This window comes from Aythya fuligula, chromosome 5 (genome assembly GCF_009819795.1).
Source record: "Aythya fuligula isolate bAytFul2 chromosome 5, bAytFul2.pri, whole genome shotgun sequence".
Classification (NCBI taxonomy): Eukaryota; Metazoa; Chordata; class Aves; order Anseriformes; family Anatidae; genus Aythya; species Aythya fuligula.
Genome location: NC_045563.1, coordinates 27,074,622 through 27,096,560, shown reverse-complemented (window position 1 = coordinate 27,096,560; position 21,939 = coordinate 27,074,622). Strand labels below are relative to the sequence as shown.

The 21,939-nt window shown below is 40.7% G+C and overlaps 2 protein-coding genes across 2 annotated transcripts; one reads left to right on the top strand and one right to left on the bottom strand.

Annotated features, from left to right (window-relative positions):
• Positions 1 to 2,358: 2,358 nt before the first annotated feature.
• SNW1 (SNW domain containing 1) lies at positions 2,359 to 18,458 on the top strand. Its single transcript, XM_032188850.1, has 14 exons — positions 2,359 to 2,409; positions 3,428 to 3,581; positions 6,062 to 6,223; positions 10,275 to 10,370; positions 10,463 to 10,569; positions 11,149 to 11,253; positions 11,347 to 11,416; positions 12,100 to 12,165; positions 13,444 to 13,560; positions 13,914 to 14,055; positions 15,705 to 15,801; positions 16,312 to 16,429; positions 17,459 to 17,622; positions 17,706 to 18,458. The coding sequence occupies exons 1-14, from the start codon at positions 2,396 to 2,398 to the stop codon at positions 17,908 to 17,910; spliced, it is 1,617 nt and encodes a 538-aa protein (XP_032044741.1). The 5' UTR covers positions 2,359 to 2,395; the 3' UTR covers positions 17,911 to 18,458.
• On the bottom strand, positions 18,391 to 21,911 carry SLIRP (SRA stem-loop interacting RNA binding protein). The gene is made up of 4 exons (XM_032188851.1): positions 21,817 to 21,911; positions 21,639 to 21,697; positions 19,906 to 20,013; positions 18,391 to 18,519 (listed from the first exon to the last, which is right to left on the bottom strand). Exons 1-4 carry the CDS (start codon positions 21,905 to 21,907, stop codon positions 18,460 to 18,462), a joined length of 318 nt encoding a protein of 105 aa, XP_032044742.1. The 5' UTR covers positions 21,908 to 21,911; the 3' UTR covers positions 18,391 to 18,459.
• Positions 21,912 to 21,939: the final 28 nt, after the last annotated feature.

Genomic DNA, 21,939 nt, shown 5'->3' with positions numbered 1-21,939 from the left:
AAGGGCAGATATTCACTTGAGAAAAATGAGTTTAAGGATCTCAGAACCATTCCCTGCCTAAAGTTTCTTTTCATCAAAGAACTTCCCAGAGCTGGCATCTTTGAACCAAGTCTGGTTCAGAAAAGGTCCACAACTCAGAGACACATGAAGATGCACAGAGATAATCAGTTCACAGAGCTGGAAAAGAGTATGAACTTCTCCCGCCTGACTCTGTATATATTGTGGGGTATTATGTTCCACCTGGCTACTCATGTATGGGCCTTGAGAGATCAGGCTTGCCTAAAGGAGATCTTGTAATAACAACAGCATCTCTTCCCAAGAGACTTTCAGCTTTGATTCTGCAGTAACAAGGAATGGAGAAGTAAGCACTTTCCACAGTTTTCCAAAGGTTAATCATTCTCATCATTAAATATTTCTGCCTAATTTCCGTTTTGAATTTCTCTAATTTCAACTTCCAGTCACCAGTCCTTACTATGTTTTCCACTAGGAGATTAGAGAATGCATTCAGATCTTGCTTCCCTAACTTGTAGAGGTATACGCACACGATGACCCAATCTCCTCTCAATCTTTTTGTAATGAGTAAAACACACTAAATCTTTCAATTTGCTCACTCAGGTTATTTCTCCTTGTAATGTAATTGAAAATAAGGATAGATAAATGGAGCTCACCCCATTTGAATTTAACAATTAACACTTACTTCTTAGAAGTTCATCACAGAACAAGTCTATGTCTTCATACAATTTCAGTTAACACTAGCCTTACCTATCTTTGTAGTCTCCTAACCCTCTTCAATCTTCCAATATTGTTTTGAAAATAAGAACACCAGGATAACATAGCCCCACTGGAGTTCACCATGTCCCTACTTACTTCCTTGGGCTGCATTAGGCTTTTTGCTACTTCATAGCACAACTAATTTACTTTAAGTTGCTGCTCTGTTTTCACCCTCCCAGATCTTTCTCAGAATCACTTTTTCCAGGACAGCACAGTCTGTACTTAACCCCCATTTCTTACTTCCATATATAGAAGTTTGCATGATGTGATATTAAACCACATTTAGTTTAAATGGATCCCACTTACCAAGCAATCTAGTAATCTGTGCGACTCTTTTTTCAGTATTGCTGAACATTCTGCCATTCTTTCTGAGAGCTGTACATTTTCAGGATAATGACTTCATATTGATTGCCAGCTGATGAAAATGGTGACTAGCAGAAGTCCCAGTGTCCCTTCCTCTGTAACTTCCTCAGAAATACCCTTACTCAAGGTTGACCCCCATTGATGATTCCCTCACTTTTTGCTATGCCAGCCAATTTAGCACCCATTTAGCACACATCTATGTGCTTCACAGTGCTAGTTCCTTAATCAAAACATCACGAGAAGCAGAAGAAAGAAGTAATGGAAGGTGTGCCAGGTCAGGTTCAGGAACCAACTGCATGAATAATTCATTTTCTTGGTTTAGTGGCTAGCCTAACATTAAAAAAAAATGTTTTCTTGTTTTAAGAAGAAAAAAGGAAATAAACAGTTTTAAATGGAATAAAAGGTATTAGATCTGAAATTAAACATTAAACATTCTGGTTTTAAGAATTTACCCACTTTCAAAAAATTAAGCACAAGACTAATCTCGGCCAATAAACGTTGCTTTAAAGCAAAGTTTGAATGTTCCATTTTGAAAATGGAAAAAAGAATTCACACTTTCCAAACTTTGCACATTTTTTGAGTTCAGAACTTTTCAAAAAAACCCTCAGTAAACATTTTTGACTAGTTAAACCATTTATATAAGCGTTTTCTGGTTTTGATACATGGCAAGTAACACAGGGCGGAGAAAAGAAGTTATTCACAGCTGGATTAGCAGCACGTGCCTAAAACGTACACGGAGATGTATTTACCCAGACACATGGTTTTGAATAAACTTGTACAGCCCCTTCAGACCACACGGTCCACTCTACCCAGAGTGATAAAAGCCTCACATATTCACAAACCCCAAGCTAGCCAATTTGCCAAGGAAAATTAAACCACAGAAAGAAACAGGTTGAAGGGGAAGAAAATTAAGTATTATAAAGAACTGGTGCTGCTGGCGGCCAAGGCAGCCATAAACACCCGCAAACCCCAGCAGGCTGCCGGCTGGGCGCAGAAAGCCACCGCACAGCTCTGAGGACGAGCAGCGAGGCTGAAGAAAGCGGTGGAAGTGGGGAAGCAGAAGCAGGAGGGAGCAGCGGGGCTGGGCAGGGCGGCCGCACTACAACTCCCATGACCCCCCGCGCGGCCGCGGCTCCTCCCCTTTTATAGCTTCCCGGACTACACCTCCCAGCTGCGCACTGCGGCGCATGCGCGGCAGCGCCACCCCCCCCCCCAGCTCCCGCGGCCTGGCTGTGGAGAAGACGGCGGCGGCGGCGGCAAGATGGCGCTCACCAGGTGCGTCCTGTGGGCCCCTCACAGGCCCCTCACGGCCCCCGCTACCGCCCTCCGGCCTCCCTGCGGCTCCCCGGGCACCGCGGCGGGCTCCGGCCGGCGTTGGGGCCGCGCTCGGGAGCAGCTCTGCCGGGCCGCGGCCCCCCCATAGGCCCCGGGCCTGCTGAGGGGGCCGGGCCGCGGGGCGCTGAGGGGCGCCTGAGGGGGGGGTTGGGGAGGGGGTGCGGGGGTCTCGCCGCCGCTCGTCTCCTCCGCGGGAACGGGGAGCTGCGGGGCCGGGGGTGACGGGAGCCGCGGGGCTTTTCCTTGTTGTTTTTTGTCCTTACCGAGGGCTGGGGGCTTTGTTGTAAGCTGCTGCCTCGCCTGCACGCCGCAGCAGCGCGGCTCCGCTGGGCTGGGCTGAAGGGCCGACCTCCCGGGGGCTGAGCGCGGCCTGAAAATACGCGAGCAAGGGCTGCGGGGTCGGCGTGAGCTGGGAAATAGGAAGTTGGGGAAGTGAATTTTGGCTGCTCGACTTCGGCCGGGAGGTGTCTAAGGTTGGGGGGGGAGGCTGTTGACAGGTCTGTTTGGGTCTGTTTGTGGGCGTTTGCCGTGAGAGCAGGGGAGGGAGAGTCGGCTGGACAGTTTTATTTTCTTGTTCGCTGCTGGTGGGAAGAGTACACAGAGGTGTGTGCCATCCCTGTTAGAGAATGGCCGTTGTCACACACCAGTTGAAACAAGACGGAATATGGGTGGATTTAACATCAGATCCTACAGGAGTCTTCCAGAATGCTGAGAAAGTGCGAGCGGCTTTTGCAGCACTTCAAAAAACCTCTCTGTTTTGTGAGAGCAATGCATAAGTTTCATAAGTTGTTTGTAAGTAAGTCTGTGTAGAGCTATGGTAGAGAAGATTTAATAATTTAAATAGATTTAAATTAGTAGCAGACTCAATGTAGGTTGAGTTTCACTGTGGAAAATTCTGAGAATTAACTTTGCGTCTCTTTTTTTTTTTTTTTTTTGATGGCTGCCTATGGATGTACAGTTTTCTACCAGCTCCAACCCAGCTGTCTCAAGACCAGCTAGAACTAGAAGAAAGAGCAAGAGCTCAGAGATCTAGGCAGACTGCTCTAGTCTCATCACGAAGGGAACCTCCCCCGTATGGTTACCGGAAAGGATGGATACCACGCGTGCTAGAGGTAGATATTTAAACTGATACTGTAGCAGTATGTACGTGTTAATGAGAAAAGAAATATCTTTTCTAGAGGAAAAGTAAACTTTGAGCATCACAAACATAATGCAGAGAATTGTGCACAGCCTTACTACGTGCTGAATTCCCTTCCCGCCTAATGGATGTATTATTGGGCTGGGGGAAGTTGTTGTAATTAACCGAGTTACTTTAAAAGTTTGGTGACAAACAGCCTGTTTTAAGGTTTCTTCTCTTCAGAGGTTGTTTTATGGAAATAGGTCTATGGTACTTTTGGTTTATGGTCTGAGAATGCAGTGATGCTCTGTGAAGGTTATCCGTATTGTCCCTCCATCATTAGTTGTTTAATACACACCCAGATCATAGCTGGAATAAGTGAATAGGTGGATAGCCAAGAACAGAATGCTGTGCGGTTCTGTGTGTATTGTGTTCTTAGGGTAGCAAAAGGTAGCTGCTAGTGGGGGGTTGGGAGGGAGAAATTCATGTTAGAGGTGGGAGAAAACTTATAAATTTGTCAGATGTTCATTGTGTAAGTATGTTACTGGCAGAATGCTTCTGAATGGTGTTTGGTGTGTTTAGCTATAATCCGTGTCACTTCAATGTAATCTCAACCAGAATTGTTAAAAGCTAGAATGGCAAATACAGCTGTATGGTTCCAATTCCAAAGGATTTTGGTACAGTTTTTCCACTGTGAGCCACAAATTGCAGAATGTGAAATGGTATTAGACGTAACATCTGAGACCTACTGTGGTGAGTCAGAGGCCAGTACTCTTGGGACAGGGCATGCTCTTCAGGTTTTGATACAATATTTCTTGTATGATCCTGGGTTGTTTCAAAGTGCTTCCATTGCCTGAGTTTTTAACAGCCTTACTCTCATATTTATGAGTTAGTCCCATTGTCTTAAAGATTCATGCAGCACCTTGGTGATCCGTTAGTGGTAGATAAGGTGACTACTAACAGTAATTCCTCTGGTTGTCTGAAATAAAATATTTTTACGGGGTTTCCACATTTAATAAAGCATGTGGTACTAAAATCTATACTTTCACTTCAGTTCCCACCTACACTTTTAATTACTCATGTTAATATTTTCATGCTTATTCTTTCAGGTGTTAGCAAAAACACTTAAGAAGTCAGGTCAAACAGTTTCCAGCATCACTGGGCCACAAAATGATGGACATCTCAAAGGGCTGTTAGGGACTTCCCTTTCTGCCTCATAAACAAATGCAAATTCTTCAGTAGTAGTTGTTTATGAAACACAACCTTTATCCAATGGTCCTAGAATGCCATCATTGAAAAACAGTATCTGTTCTTAGTAGATCCAGTTACGTAAAAAAACTCTGAGGAAGGACTGACTTTTGTTCTGGCTGGTACTGGAGCATTGATTCTGTAACTGCTTGCTGAATGTGGGACATCCAGTGGTAGAAGTTAAATACTTGAAGCTGTATGTCAGGGAGCACTTGAAGCTAGCACGAGCATGTGCTGCTTTGAAAGGAAGCTGCCTGCCCATGTGCTCCAGCCTCAGTCCACACTGTTGGTTGCAGTGGTGTTAATTGTTTGGTCCCCTGGTGAATATGGAGGGGCATCTATCTAACTAAGACAACCATTCCTTTCCCTTGGTCTGGTTTGCTATCAGGCAAAAGCAATGCCATCGCAACAGGGAGTGGGGAGTTGCTGGTGCTGCTTTAAGCAAGTGCTTCCTTTGAAGAACTGCTTTTGAACCCATAGCCTGAAGTCAGTCTAGCAGTAGGACCAATTCCGTGTGCGTCTTCAGTGTTACTGAGTCAGGGTGGTCTGTTTGAGGAGGTCTTTATTTTACTTGTGTTCCTCAGAGGCTTTTAGAGCAACAGGTTGAACAAGAGAAGAAATAAACTGTTAAGAATACTGGGCTATTGGGTGCCTGCCCAGTTTCAATGTATTCGCATGTCAAAATAAGGAAATAGATAGCTGGCATCCGTGCCATTGTACAGCCATGAGCTGCAGGCTTGAAAGGAATGGAAAGCTTTTTAAATTTCTTCACTTCATTATGGTGCGATAACTAAAATTACAATAGTAGTAATTTTATGATGAAAATCTCTACTGGTTATTTTTTTTTTTTTTTTACTTCCAGCGTTGCTTTATTACAGCAGATAAGTTCTTGGAGTTCTAATTAATAACTTGCATGTGAATTGTTCACGTACTGTCTGTCATATTGTAGTGCCTGCATGTTCGAGTCAGTGATATAGGCTATTTCTCTGTGCAAGAAATAATTCAAGATACTTCTCTGCAAGATGTCTATGCATTTTAATGTCTTTTCTTTTAACAAGTGAAGTTCTGTAGTCAATTGCTCTCTTACAAGCTAATATTGTAAATCTGCTAGAGCATTTACGTTTCATTTTGTTAAAATCAATCCACTGTTTTGTTCCTTTCCCACCGGTGCAAATGTTATGCTATGTGTTTGTCTTTCAGTCATTCACAACTTTTTCTTTTGTGTAGGATTTTGGAGATGGCGGTGCTTTCCCAGAAATTCATGTGGCCCAATATCCACTGGATATGGGCCGAAAGAAGAAAATGTCCAATGCGTTGGCTGTTCAGGTGGATGCAGAAGGAAAAATAAAATACGATGCAATTGCTCGACAAGGACAGTCAAAGGACAAGGTAATATTTTTTTTTCAAATGTGTAGATTGGGATGTATACCTGGAGGAGCTGTATGTACAGTTGCCAAAATTGCAGAAAGTTGATGGCTGTAGGATTTCATATTTTAACTGTATCTCAGTTGAGTAACAAAAGTGTTACATCTTGTCTATTCTCATCCTGTTTATCCTAGAAGACTGCAACACCTTTCAAAAAGAAGTGAATTCAAATCAATTACACTCCATGCTGTCATACAGATAGAAAGTAGCCTGACAAAATGTAAACAATACAGTGGTAACATTGTTATTGTGGGGACTTTCATTGTATTTTTACCAGACTTTAGTGTCTGGAATTATTTGTCAGGAGGATGATGCTAAAATACTAAATGCATCACAGAACTCTATAAATGTTAAATACTTGATAATAATTAGACATTTGACTTATCCCAAAATGGAAAAAAAAATTGTTTGGAGCAGCAGAGATGAGAAGTAACAATCATGCTGTTTTTGTTTTTGTTTTTTTTTTTTTGGTGGATGCTTTAGGGCAAATAAGGGAGAAAAGAAAAAAGCATAGTTAAACCCCCCAGTTTTTACAACTTTGTCAAAATATATCTTCACCTATACGATCAGATTCAATTTTCACGTAGTAAACCTGTTTGGATTTGAATACCAGGATCTAAGTATATTTGAAAAAGAACTAGAAGTGATGATAAACTTCAGCACAGAATGACTGATCTTCTGCTGTGCCTTATTAGTTCAGAATTCGGAAACTACTGTAAAGAACATACTCTTTGTATGCATATAGGCATATTCTCATTTTGTGGCCATACTGAGCAGTATGTCAGAGCTGAGAAGCGTTTCCATAACTGAGCTCTGTTAGTGGCTGGGCTGGAATTATGGTTTCCTAAGTTCCTTCGCTTAGCTGTTCTGGATCAGTTGAATTCTGATTGCATCCAGATGAATGTAGATGCTAAGATTAAAGACAAAATATTGTGATTTCAGGGAGAGTAAAACTGTGGGAAAATCAGGTATTTGAAACAATTTCATTGGAAGACCTGCTATTAGTAAATATGCCATAGGGAGCAGTTCTTCAGTGAGTATTGAGCTGAATACTGTGAAATATTTTCTGTAAGATAGAGGTTTTGATAGCACAGTGTCAAGTAGGATTACATAGAAAAGTTTTATTATCCTGAGAGTAGCAGTCATAATTCAAATATTTCTTCAATCTTAATACTCAGAGTTAAGAGAAACAGATACTTAGTAGCCTGTAAGAAATAAGATGGACTTTCTGACACTGTTCTGTGAGCTTCTTGTTTGGTCTGAGTTAAGAAGCAGACTTTGATTTTGCTACAGTTTATGGATTTTTTTGAAGTTGAATTTAGTGTTCTGCCTTCTTGTAGCGGCAGCAGTTCCATCATCAGGCCCTGTATCTAGGTGGCTTGTCAGCAATTTCTGCTGTTGTACTGGTTCATCTCTCTCGCATCTGTTCCCTTAGATATTTAAAAAATAGTTGTTTCAGAGAATTTTCCTTTAAAAATGCTGACATAATTGAGATAGTCTGACAAGCCTTCTGTTTGGGGCTGGCAGAAAGTCTGCTAGATGTGAAAGACGGGATAATGTTGATAGATCTGGATGCACGACCTTATGGATCTGGGGATGCAGTTCCATGTGGTTATCCAGAGGAAAGACTTCCAGCACTACGGCTAGCTCTTGTGCTGCTGTGAATTCTGCCAATACTTCCTGTACTTGCATGACTGGAAGACAGGCTAAAATAAGGCTTGGGGAATCAATAATTGACATGCAATGGTGAAACTAATGCTCTGTCTCCTTAATAGGAGAAAAAAAAAAAAAAAAAAAAAAGGATATGTAATTGCTTGCTGCATTTTTATTAGGACAGAAAAGAGAGTGAAATTAAGGAACGGAATTATTAGGTCCATTACTTGTTTCCTGGCAAAAGTGGTTTTTCTATGCAGGAGATAGATTTCTTCTTTCTGGTCCAAGGCTGTAGCTTAGACATGAATGGAGAAAAAAGGACCACAGATCTTGTCTACGGTTTTCTCTCAAGATTGTGAATTCAGTTGAAACATTCATAAGGGAATAGTTCCAATGCTGAAGGAACTCCTATCACAGCAAGGGGACAGGTTAAGAGAACATGAATAGAACTAAAATAATTTCAAAAGTACTTGTTACTCATAACTTATTCACCTTCCTCACAGAGTTTGATTTGAGAGCTTGTTGCCTGTTTTTTTTCTTCTGTGGTATGCTTATCAGGCTTCCAAACAGCGTTGTAATGACTTCTGAGGTGTTACATGCCTCATACGGAGGAATCAGAGGAAGGCACTCATTCTGCAAGGCTTAATAGTAGCTTCTTGACTTACATGTAAGATTGATGAGTGCTGTACAGAGCTCTTCTGGATATATAGAATAAAATGTATTGAGAGCAGGGATTTAAGTGTTAAATGAAGAACGTTCTGTCAAGACACTTGCCTCTATCAGATATCTTGTGGGAACTCTGAATGCGATTGATGACTAAATCCTACCATGAGATAGTTAGGTAAGATTGTTCTTTTTCTGCTGTTACGATGGCATGTAGATTTCTAATTGCTGCCTGTTAAGGCTGCCTCATCCAGAAAAAGAATTGTCTGTCTGTACCAAAATTTGAGCGTTTCATTTGTGGCTAGGAGATTCTGCTTTTCAGGCCAATGCTTCCTTTTAAATTCCCTACATGAAAAATGGTAGGGAATGAGCATATTACAGTATCGAATGGAACCAGTTTCCTCTTGATCCTGGATCAATAAAACATCTGAATTTTCATGTTAAAATGGTGTAAATGTCTAGAAAAACAACACAGTGCAACAACATCTTTCATTTGCCTGTCTGTATCACCTCAGAAAAAGGACTCCAGTTAGGACATGCAGGTGTGTCGGGTTTTGATGAAGACAAAAACTGTGGTGGTTTCAGGCAAATTTCATACATGTTATTGATTTCTTCCACATTACTGCAGCTTTCCATTAGCATGCATTATTTCGGGGTTTAACTAGTTCATGTAACTCATTTGTACCTCAGTATGCTGTAGTTTTGAGGGAGCCTCTTAGATTTTTTTTCTTATTATGTCTTCTGGGATAATCTGAGTTCTTTCAGCATACCTGGTTCTTTGGGCAGCGAGACATCTGGATTTAGAATTAGAGGACCACTGCTCTGCAGTTGTCCTTCATTCAGCCTTTAAGATGCCGCAATGTTGTTTATACTAATAGAAAAGATTAAAATTTTGTGAGTGAAAGATGAGAAGCAGTAAATGGCTCATGTGTCAAATTAATACTGAGGCTAAAGGTCTGTTTCATAGTTGGACATGCACTTTATAATAAACTTGAAATAATAGCTATAATAACTTTTAACTTTTTGAATTAAGACTCTCTGATGTTATTTGTTGGATTAATGTGAAACATTAGTGCAGTGTATTAGCGCTTTTCCCCCTGTAATTATCTAATAACGTTCTTTCCATACATTGTAAATTGGGACTTAAAAGCTGGTGACAGCTAGGTGCGTGTTCTATAAAGATTGAACTGCCTGTATAAGGGGAAGTGTCAAGAAAAGACTTCTTGAACATTTTTTTTCCAAGAACATAGAAATGTAATGAAGTGAAAAATTCTAGATACTGAAAAAGACATGTATGAAAATCTTAAGGAATCTTTGAAAACAGAAATGTAAACTTGAATTTTCTGTTTGTTTTGGAGCCTGAAGAAGAAGCATAGGAAAAGGAAGCAGGAAACTGTCTAATTTCCATTCTGAAAGTGATTTATGTAATTCTATTTCATCAGATGGTTGTTGGGTTTTTTTGTTTGTTTGTTTTTGCGAATATCCCATCTGTAAATTGGACTGAAGAGTACATTCTTATTCTGTGGAAGTCATTGAGTAATATGTAATTGTATACAATAAATGCATTACAGTTAATTGTTCTATACTGTTGTATACAATTTAATTAATACCCAGAACTTAATCAAGGCCTGAAATATTCCTTTGAAATACTTCAATTTATTTGTGTTCTCCAGCACTAATAAAATATGTTGTCTTTCAGATTATTTACAGCAAATACACGGATCTTGTCCCAAAAGAGGTCATGAATGTGGATGATCCTGAACTGCAAAGACCAGATGAGGAGACAATTAGAGAGGTATCATAGGCACTGATGTGCCTGGTTATTGGAAGTACATTGTATGTCTTGCATATTTGATGAGGTGCATACTGTGGCATTTTTGCCTTCAGATAACAGAGAAGACAAGAGCAGCCTTGGAGAAATCAGTCTCACAGAAAATTGCAGCAGCCATGCCAGTTCGAGCAGCTGACAAATTAGCTCCTGCACAGTACATCCGGTATGTATTGCTGGTGCATGTGTATGACATTACATATAAAATCAGAATGTTCCTTTAATTTATGAGAACAGAAATTCCTCTTAAATTCTTTTTTTCTGTAAGTAGGATGAAACTAGTTTGTGTATTTTGAATTAACCTGCTCATGACAACAGAGTTTGAAGTGTGCTGAAGTATGTCAACGTGTCATGAGTTGTGGCACTTAAGGAGGCTTATTGCTTTAGCAACAAAATACAGATTTGTCAGGGAGGACTATGAATGATGCTGCCCTGAAAAAAAAAAAAAAATAATAATAATAATATGGAAATATTAGGAAGCTGGTCCTTGTTTATAATGACTTCCTGAATCTGGGTTGAGGCAGGAGAGCATGGCCCTGGGAAGATGCATTCTGTCTAGTGTAGCTGATTATCTGCATATAGTCCAGTGCAGTTACCAGCTCCTGGCATTTACAGTGGAAGAGTCTTTAACTAGTGTGGATAAAATTAAAATGCCACTAGAGCAGTAAATTGAATAAAATCTGAGGTGGGAAGGGAATACCCAGCTGGCTGCCTGCAGAGAGTTGAAGCGCTTTGTTTTATCCAGGTACACACCATCGCAGCAAGGCGTTGCCTTCAACTCTGGAGCAAAACAGAGAGTTATTCGGATGGTGGAAATGCAGAAGGATCCTATGGAGCCTCCAAGATTCAAGTAAGTAGTCAAAACTTCATTAAAAAAAAAAAAAGATTCTGAAGTATATTCCCATACAACATGCTCATAGCAGTATTTTTGTTACTTGTTCAGAATTAACAAGAAGATTCCACGTGGACCGCCTTCTCCTCCAGCGCCTGTAATGCATTCTCCCAGTAGAAAGGTATGAAATACCATAGCTATTCTAATTTTTAACTTGTAGGTGGATTCCCAAATTCTGCTTTGATCCAGTTCATTTCTGTGCACCTTCTCTTCCTTGTCCTTTTAATATGATGTTAAGTGATAGATTGGTGCCCAACAAAGACTATTTTTTCATTTGGATGGTTCCAAAACTACCTCTTTTCTTATGTAACTTGTCAAAGCTTGAGTAGGTTTCCTATGTATTTTATGCAGGTCTTCATTGCTAGGGTTCTCTGTGGTGTGAATGAGTAGACAAACTCTAGCCTTGGTATACTCATGCTACTCATAAACAAGACATAAGGCTTTTCTTGTATTGTGAAGGATTATCTTCTCTCTGAGAGATGAGTGTAGTGGTTCTTCAGTTTTTTACAAGTTGAACTGCCATTAAGTTTTCAAGTGTTAACAAGCTGGCTGTAAGTTCTGGTCTGTGGTGACAGTTCAAGAGGGTGGCTGAATAGCTATGTTGTAACTTTCTTCAGTGTTATCAAAGGTACAGTGCAGAAATGAACATTTCCTTGCTGCTAAGAAGAGTTGTTTTCTTGTAGCAGTGTCCTGAAACTTGTACTCCAAATGATGTCAATAGTTTTATAGCTGCCTTTAAGAAAGAAAACAGTCTGTCCTTTTGCTATAAATCTAAAGATGACTTTGCTTTCTCTCCTCTATCAGATGACTGTGAAAGAGCAACAAGAGTGGAAAATTCCTCCGTGCATTTCAAACTGGAAAAATGCAAAGGTAATTAAGTTGTCATAAAATCACCTTTCTAATGCTGCACCTTAGTGGGGGACATCTCTGAATGATGTACAGCCTGAATAATACTGGTTTTAAATCCCGAGAGTGACACAAACTGGCTTCTTCCAGCGTGCAGAACATGCAATTGTACAGCTCAGTTTTTTTCTTTCTGGCATATTAGAGTTGTCAAATTGACAACAGTATAGAGCAGAGAGAATATATTACTTCATGGCTGAGATTATACATTTTGAGAGGAAAAAAATTACATTAGTTAAAATCCCTATAATAGTGCACTATGTGGAGGCTGAAACTAAAGTCTTTGGAGCTCACAAAGTAAGCCCGTCTACACTGAAAAAGGGAAAGGTAGTTTTTAGAGAACCAAGCATGTTTCTTTTTAGTGTTGCAGTCGGTCTCTGGAAAGTTACCCCTTTGGTGTTATTGCATTAATTTATCCTCTTTAGTGGTTAGCTTAGCTATTTTTATTTCTTATTTGAGTAGGTATGTCCTATACCTTCATTTTTCTTCAGTAGCTAAGTTTCTGTTCAGAGAGAAGGAGAATTTATAATATCCTGCAATGACCAGTCTAATTGTTCTCAAACATAACAAGCTGTTGTTGTGAGGAGGCCTCTCTGAATGGAGGAAGGAAAAGCTGCCTGTTTTGATGTTATTTTTCTACCCAAACACAGCTGTATAACTGGGACTGACACTAATTAGTAGATCGAATTTTAGGTTACAGATGCTAATACCAAAGCAAAAAATGTGTAGAGCTCTCTAAAGAATCTTAAAATATCTTCTATAAATACTTCCAGTTTTCAGCTTCTAAAGGCAAAGCTGGCATTTAGTGTCTTTTGCTTTTGCTAACAGCTTTGCCCCTTACTTTCCCATTTTTGAATCATCTGACTTCTTTGTAGGTACGAAAACAGTTTGGGGAAAGTTTTAAGCACAAACAGTAAAACCGTGTAGACTAAGAAATCTAATACCTGTAGTTCTTAACACAAAGAAAAAGTGGAGCTTATTAATCAAAAACTCATTCTCATTTTTATGAAGATGCAACTTGAAGGGAAAATATGATTTAGATTTGAGATGGGGTGAAATTGGAGGGAAGCTTAATACTGCCTGGTATGAATCTGGAGTACATATAAAAGAGGTTTATTGCAGCCTGTTTATGAATGGCCAAGTTCTGTGTTTTGTGTTGTGTTTTTTCCTTACACAATGAATCTAATAGTTTGCTATTAAAAATGTCAATGTCTGTGATTAACCGCCTATCTGTTTCCACTTTAGGGTTACACAATTCCATTAGACAAGCGTCTGGCTGCAGATGGCAGAGGATTGCAGACCGTTCATATTAATGAAAACTTTGCCAAGCTCGCTGAGGCTCTCTATATAGCTGACAGAAAGGTCAGGTGGTTGTTGAAACTGTTCTCTTTCATATGGTTTTAACCTTCATTATATGTTTATTTCCTTGAGAAAATCAACTGGGAATAGGCTATAGCATTTTGGTCTGTCCTGCTTCTGGGCTTCCATAAGGTTTCATCCCCGGTATCTTTGAGTCAGTGGCTCAGTGTGGGGTTAAATTATTAGATGTTGTGTCTATTTCTTCTCAGCTTGAAGGCCTGTGGTTATCTGGCTTTGAACTTTAACTTTATAGCTCAGTTCCTTCCCTGTTTACTGTGTAGTTCTAGGACAGATGATCTGCTTGCATCCCAGGTGTTAGCTTTCTGTCATTTTAACTAGGGGTCTTACGTGTACAGGCTCGTGAGGCTGTAGAGATGCGTGCCCAGGTGGAGAGGAAAATGGCTCAGAAAGAAAAGGAGAAACATGAGGAAAAGCTCCGAGAAATGGCCCAAAAAGCAAGGGAGAGAAGAGCTGGGATCAAAACCCATGTTGAAAAAGGTACATTTCTTTGTTACTAAAAAACTATGGTGTTGTTTGTTTGTTTGTTTGTTTTAACACTTTTTGAAGTGCATGTTTGCAGAAATAACCTCAGAATTTATAGTACTTAAATGTCAACTTTAACCATGACATCTCTTCTTATGTCTTCACTTCGACAGTCAGTGTGTTTGGTTACTTAGTGGGGGTCTGTTTTGGTGGGTTCTGAGTTTAATACACTGCTGTGAGGTTGAGTGTATACAGGTTTAGGACTTCGAGAAATTCATAATTGCAACTGGATTGGTACATGTAATGGCTTTCGTGGACTGCTATAATTGATATTTTTTCAGAAAACAATTGTTCTGACTTCATCTGAGAACTAAACCATCTTTAAGTTTTCAAAGATAGTAAATAATAATTTGTTTCTCATATTATTATACCTGGTCGTATAGAGCTATAGTAATGTTGACCACTAGGCCCAAAATCTAATAACCTAAATCATAACCACTGTGATAAGTCTTATGTCTTGATTTAAATTACATTTCAAAGATCAAGGTGTTGAATTTACAGAGCAGTTCTCTTACTTTGCTAAAAGGTGGAGGATATGGTCATACAGTAGCAAATACTGCAGCTGGGGTGGACTAACCTCTCTCCAACAGTGCAGGCAGGGGGACTGGCAGGCTGGAGAGCAGCTCTGCTGAAAAACACCTGGGAGTGCTGAACATAAGCCAGCAGTGTGCCCTGGCAGTAGCAATATTGTAAGGGGCATACTAAGCTGCATCAGCAGGAATGTAGGCATGAGGTTAAGGAAAGGAGTAGCTTCCCTTTGTTTATCATCTGTTAGACTGCATCTGGAATGTGGTACAAGATGGACATTGATAAACTGGAGTGAGTTTAGTGGAGGGTTGCCAAAATGGTCAGGTGGCTGGAGCATCTCCATAGTAAGATGCTGAGAGGAATGAAGCTTGTTCTGCCTGGGGAAGAGATGGCTTGGGGGTACCTGATGGAAGCCTTCTTACAAGGAGATCAACAGCTACCCAATGGAAGAACGAGATAGTAGGCAAAATTTGAAGTGGGACATTCCAGCTGTGTATCAGGACAAGATTTTTCACCATAAGGACAACAACCAGTGGAAAGAGTTGTCCAGAGAGGTAGTCTCTGTCCTTGGAGGGTTTACAGACCAAACTAGACAGAGCTCGGAGCAATCTGGTTTGATTTCAGCATTGATCCTGCTTTGAGCAGGAGGCTGAAATAGACGCTCCTTCCAATCCAAGTGATTTAGTGATACTGGGTCACAGAAAGTTCTTCCAAGTGCTTAGATGCCTGTAGTTGAACAATATTTTTATGTAATAGAAATAAGTGTATGATACAATCGCCTGTGGGTTTTCAGGATATTCATGTGTAGATGGACAAGTATTCTAAGGCATTTTAAGTTGGGAAAATGTAGTTGTTGGATATGCCTGCTTGGGGTCTCTTGTCAAGGACAGTTAACTGCTTGTGGCATGAGAAAGTTTTCCATGTGATGTTTATTTAAAATGTAACATTTTAAACAGTGCTAAGGGCCACTTCTCTTTTGGAAATGACTACTGAATTCATCGCTGTGCCAATACTTGTGCCGTAGCTAATTCAGACTTCAGTAGTTGTGTATAACGAGCAATTTTGCATTTGTTCAGAGGATGGAGAAGCTAGAGAAAGGGATGAAATAAGACATGACCGCCGCAAAGAGAGGCAGCATGACAGGAATCTCTCCAGGGCAGCCCCTGACAAAAGGTGAGTCACAGTGATACATCCTGTATTTTCAGTGAGATCTGACCAGCATCAGTGGCTTTATTCCTTGAAGCTGATCATTGGAAGTGAGCTTAGATTTATGAATGTAAGTTCAAGCATCTTGTTTCTCTCAGCCAGTAAGATCTCTGAGTCTAAATGGCTTCTGTATGCTTAAAATCTCTAATATATTAAAATCAGATTGCACAGCCTTTCTAGAATATAATGAACACTGTTTCATGAAAAAAATAAATAAGACATATAGACCAAATCAGCTTGATATAAATTGCAGACAGTGGAAAGTAAATTTAAATGTTAATCCCAGCTGAACATAACTTTGCAAATGTTTCCTTTTCTAGTAGACAAATTTTAAATGTTACCTAGTAAAGAACAGTAATGGCTAACATGTGATATCTGGGGCAAATTGTTAGCAGCTAATACAAAATTGGCTTCTAGCTGAGTGTATCAACAAGTATGGTTTATCTGACTTAATCTTTATTAAAATTTTAAATTCAGGTCAAAGCTGCAGAGAAATGAAAACAGAGATATCAGTGAAGTTATTGCCCTAGGGGTACCCAACCCTAGGCCATCCAATGAAGTCCAATATGACCAGAGGCTGTTCAACCAGACCAAGGTAAAAATACCTTTTCACAGCTGTGTATTTTTCTATGAAAACACACCAACAGTTCATCCTGCCCTAGAGAGCATGGCTAGAGTCCTAAAGGGACCTTGTTTTTACAGATGGTGTGGATGAGCTCTGAAAGACATCTCTACATAACTAGTAGCAAACTACTGATCTTCCTTATCCATAGCTGATGCCACAAAAATGAGATATTCAAAATGTATAGCTGGATTAAAGTGGATTGGGTTTGTGGGGAGAAAGTGTATGTGGGGGTTGTTTTTGCCTTCAAGTTGCAGCGACTTCATTTTCTTTGTATAAATGCACTGATTGAATAGGGGAAATGTGCTCTGAAAGAGAAGCAAGTAAATACTTGCCATTCCCATTACTGCTTCTGTGAAAAACCCTTCTGAAGATATAAATAGTGAACGGCAACATTTGTTGTCCCTGAACTTTGTACTATTGAGAGATGAAAAAGTAGATTAGGCTTTAAAAAGTCCCTCAATAGTCCTGCAGTGTGTCAATCATTCTTTTTCACGTCTCCAGTGAAAGACTTGCAGGCAGAAAGGGAAGCTGATGAATCAAAACTGAACAAGCAGGCAGTTCTACTTCCATGGTTTACATAAACTTGTGCAATTTGGATCAGTCAGCTTAAATCGTGTTTTCCAGAAATCCTGAAAAACGTGCGTTTCTGCGTGGTTGTACTTGGCCATTATAGACAGCTGTACTTGCAGGGCAGACTGACATGATCCATTATTCTGAAATATGAATGGCCAGCAATCCTTCCCGTTGCTTTGTGACAGAGTAGAAGTGGCGCTAACTGAGGCTGGTAATCATTGTGTCATGTTGTCTGGTCTTAATCCCAGAGCCAAAACTACTCATACCCTGATGAAGTGCTTGAACCCGCTGGAAATCAGCAGTAAATCACACAGCAGCATCTTTTTGTATCTGTCTGACAGCATGCCTGTATCTTGATGTTAAAATTAATTTAGCAGGTTTTGGACTCGTTTGTATTATACAGCTGTACATCTTTCTTCTTCACAGGGTATGGACAGCGGCTTTGCTGGAGGGGAGGATGAAATTTATAATGTTTATGACCAGCCTTGGAGAAGTGGAAAAGATATGGCCCAAAACATCTACAGACCAAGTAAAAATGTGGATAAGGACATGTATGGTGATGATCTAGAGGCTCGAATCAAGACAAATAGGTAAGGGGAAAAAAATACAAAATATTCTTAATTAGGGTTCTGAAGTTAGAACCAACTGAGTATCATCTCTTCCGCCCTCCCAGGTTTGTTCCCGACAAAGAGTTCTCTAACTCGGATCGTAACACCAGAGGGAGAGGCAGAGATGGACCAGTTCAATTTGAGGAAGATCCCTTTGGTTTGGACAAATTTCTGGAAGAAGCCAAGCAACATGGTGGTTCGAAACGGCCTTCTGATAGCAGCCGCCCTAAGGAACACGAGCATGAGAGCAAAAAGCGGAGGAAGGAGTAAATGCCTCTGTTCCCTGAGTAGCAAAGAAATGGACTACTTGCTTGGACTTCCTTCAAAAGGCATTTTTAATATCACGGAGGTGTGTAGGGGGATGGCAGTACGTAAAGCAGTTCAGAACTCTTGTGCCAGGTGGAGATGCATATACACATTAGTTCTTCGACATAGGACAGCTACCCAGGGAGAGCGGAAGAATGGAGACCACTTTGAAACATTTCACAGGGGAACTGTTCTGTAGCAAGTGATCTGACTTTGCTAATTCCCTGTTGCCCAGCATCTCAGGGTAAGAATGTAGCCCCTTCCTCCAGCTTTAGTTTTTGTAAGTAGCTGAAGCTTTTATTTCATCTGTTAAAAAGCTCTCCTGCTGTATATAATTACTGTCTCATGCTATAATGATTCGGTGTTTCTTTAGTGTGGTTCTATACTTTATTTGAACAAGGAGGGGAAACAGCTGGATTCTGTTTTAAATCAAATACTCATTCATAGTTTCTCCATAATCTTTATTTTAGTTTCTTTACGTTTAGTGAAATAAAGCCACCTTCCACCACTCATTTACTCATTGTCTTCTTTCTGCTGATTGAATCTTCTACTTTGCTGCAGTTTGACAGAGAGCTGAAAACAATGGATAGTATTCGCATTAGGCAAGAAGTTGTTTGTTGTTGTTTTTAAAACTTCTGATATTTTAAAACATTTGTATGGAAGGTAGACCTCTCCTCTTGCATGAGGTAGAATCACAAATATTCAGTTCCTGGCAGGAAAGTTAAAAAGATTCACACGGCAACAGTGATGTTTATCAGCAAAACCTCTTCTAAGCTTGGAATTTGAAGTGGAACAGAAGGTAACTATTTAAACCTAGCACAGAAAATGGGAGACGTGATCATACATTTTCCTTCTAGAGAACCTTGCATTTCTTAAGAAATGAAGAAGCCAAATCGCCTTCTGCTTTTCATTTCACTGCAAAGAAGCATCAGAGCTCCTGTTTAGAGTATACTCCACACCACACACACACCCCTGGCAGGTAAAGGAAGGCGGTTATTTTACAACTTCAAGAATAAAATGTAGCAATGTTTCCAGAAATGAAGAAACCGACACTAAACATTCCTCTCTGCTTGTCATAGTACTTACTTTAAATAGGATGGTAGTTGTATACAGCTCTGGTACTTTCAGCTCAGTTTATGACATTAGCTTAGGGTCTGGCTTGTCACATTTCAAGACTGAATTCACTAAGCTACTGCTTGATTTCTGCTCCCCTTCTGCACTACAGTTTAACGCAGAGGTCAGCTCTTAGCAGTATGTCCTGAGATAACCACAGTCAACATACTGCGGGCAGCTTTGCAGCATCTTGCAAATTTATTCTACTCTGCATTGAAAGTTTCAGGAGCCTCATTGTCAGAATAATATGGCTGGATTCTTACTGAGTGTTCAAAGACATTAACTGATCAGATTTCTTGTTGTGCTATATTGTGTAGCTAGGTCAGATGAAGCACATTCAAATCTACAAGGAAATCCCCTCAGTAATTCCTCCCTATTTAGTGACTATGCCAAAAGCAAATTTCTAGTTGTCACTCCACCATCACTTGTCTTCACTGAAATTTAAAGCTTAGCTTTACTCTGTCATCTTCCTTCTATTCCCCAACACAGAAATTAAATGTTGGAGTCTGCCTCCAGAAAGCTTTATTACAAATAAGTTGCACAATGGTTTCTGAACAGTTTTACCACATTCATGTTCCTTTACCTTAGCATAGGAAAAAGCTTTGATCTCTGGATATGGGATCTCTATGGTGTCTATGGATATATGACCCTAATTAGTCAAGCGGAGATGGTGGAATAAACAACTATTACTTATTTAAAACACACCAAACGCATACTTAAGTGGCAAAACACATAATCTCACATGAATTTGTATGGCAATATTTTGATGTTACTGTATTCAAAAGAAGATGGAGTTAAAGACCCAGCTCATTATGTTATTTCATTAAGGGATTTGTCATCTATTACCTTGGAACCTTCAAGTATGTGAGAGTCCTTTTGAAGTGTATTCTGAACATCTTCTGGAGATGAGAATTTAATCCAGCAATAACGTTTGTGAAAGCCTGTATCTTTGTCCTAGTTACCAATTAAAGAGAAAAAGCAGTTAATATAGGAAGTGTTCACATAGGCTGTTAACAACTTTCTATCAATGTTCAACTTAAGGATTCAGAACTTATCAGAAAACTTAGTGTACCTGTTTCAGAAGCTTGTTTCATACTTTAAGGCATTTACTTTCACTGACAGCATGTGGGGGGCCTAGCAGAGGCTGTTCTGCATCCCTTTTTCTCAATTTGAGTCCAGCAATCAAAAAATTTTAAGATTTTAAGTTATAGTTGAAGACTGGAATAATGCATAGCTGGATGTTTCAAACTGCAGTTACCTGCTATTAAGCCAGTCACAACAGAACTGACATTTAAATGGCTGCCTGATTTGAAAATAAGCCTTCTCAACGACTTGAAAGCTATTCAGCAAGATAAAGCAGCTGCTTACAGCACTGGAAAAGCAGGCTGCAATTCTAGATGACAAGCATTTAACTGCACCAAAAAGAAAAAAGTTATTTTTTTTTAAGAATAATTTGCCAATCTGAAGAGACAGTTGTCAATAAAGCAGGGATCGGTGCAGGAGGGTCAGGTCTACTGAAGTGCCTATTATCGCAAGCTCCTCAATTCACTGAACATCAGGCATGATTGCCAGCACTCCCAAATAGCAGCAAAGATTCTGTCCACAAGGTATCGGGGTCACGTTGCCCTGTTTCAGTATCCCAACGAAGTCTTTAACAGGGTGTCTACAGGCAGACTTTTGTAACTCTGGCAGTTTTACACATTAATGAATGCTCCTAAAGTTATCACCACGTCAAAACATGTGCAGCACTTCTGGCTTTAATCAACAACGAAGGCAGGTTTAAGGTAAGCTACCTTACCTACCTCAGCAATGGAGCAACACGTTCTGTTCCAAACCTGAGAAGCTGTGTGTGGCAGACACCTCCTGAACGTGCCCTGAACTTCAGCTTTCAGCAGTAACTACACTGCTTTCTGCACTTCTAAACTGTTCTTCAGCTGATAACAAATCTAATTTAACAGAAGCTTACTACACACTTAGCTTCATTTAACAAACTGCTTCACAGACAAGTTAAAGAACCTCTGCTCCTTCAGCAATTATTTGCAAGCATTCCTCTTCTGCTCTGTTATGGATGCCTTTTTTTAATTATTATTGTTCTCTCCAAGAAACTGCACCAGACACTGAAATCCCTAACCTATATGCTCTAAATTGGACAACTGAAGAGCAGAGAGGCAGGGACAGCTGACAGCTCGGGAGCACGTGAGGGGGAATGAGGATTTCAGGAGAGTTCCTTGCTCTGGACAGCGTGTGAGCACCTTGGACAGGCAAAAACCTCTCTGTTAGGCCCAGGAGAGGAAACACATGCATGGTTTATTGGCAGAAATAAAGCGAAACTGCAGTAAAGAACCTACTTGGGTCAATTAATAAGAGGTATTTTTATGTTAATTATTGAAATTGCAGTAACAGCAGGCTCTGAGGGATGCGTTTTCTAAGACTTGGATGAAAAACGTTAAATTTGAACAGAGTAAACCCAGCACCCACAGAGGAAGGGAATTGAGGGGCTGGGAGCCCGGCGATGCCCTCGGGGGGGCTGCCGAAAGCGCTCCCGTCCCGTCCCGTCCCGTCCCGTCCCGGCTACTCACGAAGGGCAGCTGGCACCGCTGCACGGCCCCGAACTGCGCGAAGTACTCCTTCAGCTCCTCTGCGGGGGGAAACAGCGCGGTTATTACACGGGCCCCGATCCCCCCGCGACCCCCGGAGATCCCGAGCCCCCACCCCGGCCCACGGGCAGGGCGGGGAGGTGCTGCGGGGCGCACTCACTGCTCGACACCGTCCAGGGCACATCGGCCACGAAGATGTCGAAGCCGCGCCGTGCCCGCCTCGCCGCCCGCGCCGCGCCGGCCGCCGCCATCTTGTGCCGCTGCTGCGGCCGCCCCCGGCCCG

Coding starts and splice junctions, on each gene's coding strand:
- SNW1 (XM_032188850.1), top strand. Junction 11,254..11,346: donor ATGGAGCCTCCAAGATTCAA/GTAAGTAGTCAA, acceptor TTACTTGTTCAG/AATTAACAAGAAGATTCCAC. Junction 12,166..13,443: donor CAAACTGGAAAAATGCAAAG/GTAATTAAGTTG, acceptor TTTCCACTTTAG/GGTTACACAATTCCATTAGA.
- SLIRP (XM_032188851.1), bottom strand. CDS start 21,907: ATGGCGGCGGCCGGCGCGGCGCGGGCGGCGAGGCGGGCACGGCGCGGC. Junction 20,014..21,638: donor AGCGGTGCCAGCTGCCCTTC/GTGAGTAGCCGG, acceptor ATTGGTAACTAG/GACAAAGATACAGGCTTTCA. Junction 18,520..19,905: donor ACATACTTGAAGGTTCCAAG/GTAATAGATGAC, acceptor CATTGTTTTCAG/CTCTCTGTCAAACTGCAGCA.